Here is a 5413-nt window from a genome sequence, read left to right as displayed (position 1 = left end):
CCCCCCGCGTGCATGAGAGGCTGGGCAGTGTGTGTCTGGCTGCATGTGTATGCATGCATCTTCAAGTGCACGTGTGTGAATGAGCATGTGTGATCCCCATGTTCGTACCATCTTAACCTCCCCTCCAGTGTATACTGTCTCTGCCTCCTAGTGCCCCCAACCCCAGCTGGTGCTTCTGGAGTCCTGGCCCAGATGACTCTCCTTCTGGGCACCAAACCCTGTCAGCCTGGAGTTAGAAAGAAGGCCTCTGCACTGCCAGCAAAACATGGAAAGGCGCCCTCAGGCTGGGCTGGGGCAAGAACACAGCCCCTTTGTGCCACCTCTGAGCTCCTGCCTCCAAGAGCTGTGCTGGCCAAGGGCTTGGCCTCTTCCACCTCCACCTCCCTGAAGGAGGTTCCTCCTGAGAGGGGCTCCTCTTACCCTCCCCCAGCCTGGGGTCTGCTTCCCTCGAAACCAGAGGAGCGCTTGAGGGGGTGCAGAGAGGTGCAACTGGGGCCTCACCTTGAAACACTAGTCAGTAGGAACCCAGCCCTGATCAGCCTCTCCAGGGAGATGGTACAGGCGCCAGAACAAGGGCCAGGTGCCAAGGCTAATGTGCTGCTCTGCTCCTGCCCCGTCAGGGCTGGGGGGTCACGGGGAGCCCCCTTCCTGACTGTGCCATCCAGCACCAGGTACAGGGCTATGGTGGTTCTTTGGGAATAGGTATTGACCAGGAGTGGGTGGACATTTTGTGTGAAGGGCCAGATAGTAGAATTTTAGGTTCAGGGGCTGCAGGTCTCTGTCACAGCCATGTGACCTTCTGTGCAAGCATGAAGGCAGCCACAGGCCACATGCCAATGAGCGCACGGCGGCTGTGGGCCAATGATGCTTGACTTATGAACTGGGGCATGGGAATTTCAAATAATTTTCATGGACCACAAGACATCGTTCTTTAGAATGTTTCCTAAGAATGTTAACATGTAGGAGACATTCTTTGCTCATGGGCTGGGCAGAGGTGCCCAGGTGGTGGTTGGCTGGGCCGTATATCGCCACCCCTGGCGCAGGCCCTGGTTCAAGTCATTAAAGTCCTGCGCCTCTCGCAGCCCCTGCCCACCCTCATCCTGTTGAGACCAGCGTCCCCGTTCCTGGCGAGCCAGCACTTCCAGAGTCATTCTGTGCATGCGCAAAGCCCTTCTCCACACCCCTCTGCCTGGGAAGCATGTGGGGTCCAGACACATTGGTCTTCCACCCTGTTTCCCTGGGGGATGGGTGTGCAGTGGGAGCGTCCCCCACTGTCTCCACCCAAGTTTTCCAAAGCCAGGGATCCACCACTGGGGCTCTCGGCATCTCCAGGTGGACGCGTCTATGATTTGTCAGCTTTTGCTCTTTCCAAAAATTAACGTGGTACAGTCTCCCCCAAGGCATAAAGTCTAAGGGTCAGGGAAACTGGCCCCGGGGGGAGGATCTCAGCTCCTCACATCACCGTCAAGGGGAGGATCTACTGTTATCCACACAGAACAGAGGCCCAGAGAGGTGAAGCAAGTGCCTGCAGATCCCAGCCCAGCTACATAAGGAAGCCGGGCTGGACCTGCCTCTGGCTCCAGGGTCCTGTGTTGGTGATCACGGCTCTGTGGCTGTTCCGAGTGGTCACGGGCCCTGCAGAGCTTCAGTCCCTGGAACACACACGAAAGGTGTCCTGAGGACACGCATGGAACTGCGTTTGAGCTGCAATCTGTCCCCTGATTGCAGGGCATCTGACAGCCTTTATCTCTTCTCCCCTGATCCTTATCCGACACCCCACCTCTTCTGCAGACTCCAGCTCACTCCCAATGCCCTGGGTCCTTCAGGGTCCTTGGGATGAGACATCTCCAAACACCAGCCTGGGGGGTCGCCCTCCCCAGGCCCTCTGCCTCCCATCGTGGCAAGGACTGCACCTTTGGTGTCCTTCCCTCCTATGATCTCTGAGCCCCTGAACACTGGCTCATACCCGCTCCACCCAGATGCAGCACAGAGGAGAAACCCAGGCAGCCTCCAAGGGCAGTGCCTTGAGGGCCAGTGCCTGGGGCACCTGTTGCACAGGGCACAGGACACAAAGGGCTGGGTGGTCCATTCAAGCTCTCTTGGGGCCCGCATCGAGCTCAGCCTGGGTCCTAGGAAGCCTGCCAGGCACCAGGTGCTGCTTGAGTCTGAAGGAGGCCCTGACTCCAGGTCGCCCACGGTGGCAGTGGGCCCCACGGAGCTTTTGTGGACCCTTGACCTGTTACCCTCGGGTGGAAGCCAATAAGCCAGCCTCTCCCCAACTCTGCCATCCAGGTCGGCACCAGTGTTGACTGAGAGAGCCCAGAGGTGATCGTGAAGTGCCTGTCACTGTCCCCAGCTCTGTTTATGTAGGCTGCAGAGCCAAGACAGCAAATGCCACACGTCCGGGAGCCTCCCCAAGGCCGGCCCTGGGCCTTCCCCCAGGAAGAGCCCCACGGCCAGCTCCTTCCTGTCCCCCTGGTGGCCCCTTGCTCCTTCCTTCTGGATGGGGGCCCAGAGGGCCCAGGAGAGTATAAAGGCGATGTGAAGGGTGCCCAACACAATCAGACACCCAGTCACAGGCGAGGTAAGGTGCTTGGCTCCATGGGTGGGGCCCAGCGAGGCCACACCGGCCCTTGCTTTGGAGTCAGGAGGCCTCTCTTCTTCCCACAGAGCCCTGGGATGCGCCGGCCAGAGGCCATGCTGCTGCTGCTCACACTTGCCCTCCTGGGGGGCCCCACCTGGGCAGGGAGTAAGTCGGTGGAGTCTGCCCTCAACCTCCCCTGCCTCCCTCCAGGAGAGCCAGGGCCTCACCCAGCCCTTGTCCCAGACTAACTCTGGTCACAGAACCATCCTGTCTGCCTGGAGGGGCGGGGTCCCCTGTTCTGGCAGAGGTTGCCCCCATATCACTGCGTGGGGATTTTCTTCCTTTTGTTCTCTTTTCTGCAGAGATGTACGGCCCTGGAGGAGGCAAGTATTTCACCACCACTGAAGATTACGACCATGAAATTACAGGGCTGCGGGTGTCTGTGGGTCTTCTCCTGGTGAAAAGGTGAGTGAGGCCATGTCCCCACCCATCCCACAGTTTTAGGAACTCGGGGCAGCCGGTAGGCACCTGTAGCCAGTTTTCCCACGCATGCCTGGCTCCCACCGATGCTTCATGGCTTGAGCAGAGGTCAGACCGTCCTCCCTACCTTCTCCCTTCAACCCAAGCTCAACTCAACCAAAAATGACCTCTCCGTCCCCATGCCTGATAGGAAAGTCAGGGAAAAGTCTGTCCGGTTACTGTCAGAGAAGACAGGAGGTAAGGGTCAGAGTGGACCACTGACTGAACATGAGTCAGCAGAAGTGTTAGAGGCAGAAATCCAGGACCATTTCCTTCATATCGAGGTGTCTCTGCTGGAGGTCTGGGATGGATTTTTGCCCTGCACTTAGGAGTTCTGGGGTCCTGGGAGAGGGGAGAGAAGCCCAACAGCAGAGGAGACTGTGTGAGCATGGCGAGCCGGAGGGGTGCGTCCTAGGACAGCGGCAGGGTGAGGGAGGGATGCAGATAAGCCCCGTCGGGGAAGTGCTGGTGAGTGTGGGAAGTCACCTGCCCCTCGGTCTGTGAGCTGCTCTGCTCAGAGGGACTAAGGCTGGGGAGGTCCAGGCTCAGCCAGAGGCAGCTCATATGTGGGCCACAGTGACGGCAGCTGGTGCCTTCTGCAGTCACGTGGACCAGGCACTGCGCGGAGCTCTCCTCGCCTGGACCTCAGTGACTCCTCCCAAAAATCACATCCACTTTGCAGATGGGGAAACTAAGTCCGAAGAGGCTGAGTAATGAGCTCAAGATCACAGGGCCTGAAAGTGGTAGAACCAGGGTTGGTGACCAGTGAGTTTGTGTCAGGGACCCGAATTCTGATGGCGCTGGACTCTCTGCATCCTGGGAAGGAGGGTGGGGGCGCTGAGGACCCGGGATGTGCTGGGCCATCCCAGATCTGGGCGTCCAAAGCTTTGCCTCTCCCCCAGTGTCCAGGTGAAACTTGGAGACACCTGGGACGTGAAACAGGGCGCCTCAGGTGGGAATACCCAGGAAGTCACCCTGCAGCCAGATGAATACATCACAAAAGTCTTTGTCGCCTTCCAAACTTTCCTCCGGGGTATGGTCCTGTACACCAGCAAGGACCGCACTTTCTATTTTGGGAAGCTCGATGGCCAGATCTTCTCTGCCTACCCCAGCCAAGAGGGGCAGGTGCTGGTGGGCATCTATGGCCAATATGGACTCCTCGGCATCAAGAGCATTGGCTTTGAATGGAATTACCCACTAGAGGAGCCGACCACTGAACCGCCAGTTATTGTCACATGACCATCAAAGGCACCCTCGGGTCTCTAGGGTGGGGTACGGGGCCATCTGAGCTGAGGCCATCTGGGTGGTGGTGGCTGATGGTACTGGAGTAACTGAGTCGGGACGCTGAACCTGAATCCACCAATAAATAAAGCTTCTGCAAAATCAGTGCATCCAGGATTGGTCCTTGCATCTGGGGTACAACCAAACCCTCCCCTGCTCCTTGGAGACAAAGGCCGCAGTGCTGGAGCCCAGTGAACTGAGATGAGGGATAGGGCAAAGGTGACTCTGCCGAGGACAGAAAGAGAGCAGCACCACCCCCTCAGGGGTGCTGTGGGTCTCTGTGCCAGTCCCACAATCTTTGAAGAGTCAGGCTTCAAGGCCACCACTCCCCACTGTCCCTCACCCCAGGCCCATCCAGCGGGCCTCTTCTGGCCACTCAGTCCCAGGCTTCTCTGAGTGTTCAAGGGGCCTCAGGGAAGCCACTCACTCACCCATTCACTCAGTAAATGTTTGCCAAGGCCTTGTCCTCACCAGGCTCTCCTGGCACTGGGGGGTGTAAAGAAGAGGCCAGGTTTCAGCTGAGTGTGTATACACCGTGGTGGGGGCTGGTGCAGAGGCAGAGAGTGGCAGTTCACTTTGCCATCTGCATGGTTGGGGACACATGTAGGTCATTGTGTGTGGGCACCTGCCCAGAGGTGAGGTGAGGGGGATGTGCTTCAGGGAAGTCTTCCTAGAGGAGGCAATGTCTGAGGTAAGTCTTAAAGGATGAGGGACAGTTGGCCAAGTGGAGACAAGGGGAGGAGGGCATTACAGTTTGAGGGCTCAACATGAGCAAAGGCAGGAGATGCAGATGGCTGGAGATAGTAGGCCTCACACCGTGGTAATTTGTCACAGTAGCAACAGGAAATCAGTATAAGCCCTAGACCTGGCCCATTCTTCATGTCCCCTTCCCAAGCCTCCAAGTCCACGTCGGCACTTGCCAAGATCAGAGCTCCAGGGGCCTCCAGAGACAGGGTTTTCAGCCCTTTGGGACCATGATCCACAGAGAGAAATTGATCCTACTTGAGACACAGGAAGCAACACGTGTAA

At 57.9% G+C, this 5413-nt stretch overlaps 1 protein-coding gene across 1 annotated transcript; it reads left to right on the top strand.

The window, feature by feature from the left end:
* Positions 1-873: 873 nt before the first annotated feature.
* On the top strand, positions 874-4456 carry LOC105467908 (zymogen granule protein 16B). The gene is made up of 3 exons (XM_071083965.1): positions 874-2749; positions 2947-3049; positions 4006-4456. Exons 1-3 carry the CDS (start codon positions 2392-2394, stop codon positions 4340-4342), a joined length of 798 nt encoding a protein of 265 aa, XP_070940066.1. The 5' UTR covers positions 874-2391; the 3' UTR covers positions 4343-4456.
* The last annotated feature ends 957 nt before the right edge of the window (positions 4457-5413 follow it).

This window comes from Macaca nemestrina, chromosome 18 (assembly GCF_043159975.1).
Source record: "Macaca nemestrina isolate mMacNem1 chromosome 18, mMacNem.hap1, whole genome shotgun sequence".
Classification (NCBI taxonomy): Eukaryota; Metazoa; Chordata; class Mammalia; order Primates; family Cercopithecidae; genus Macaca; species Macaca nemestrina.
This window is presented reverse-complemented; position numbering and strand designations above follow the sequence as displayed.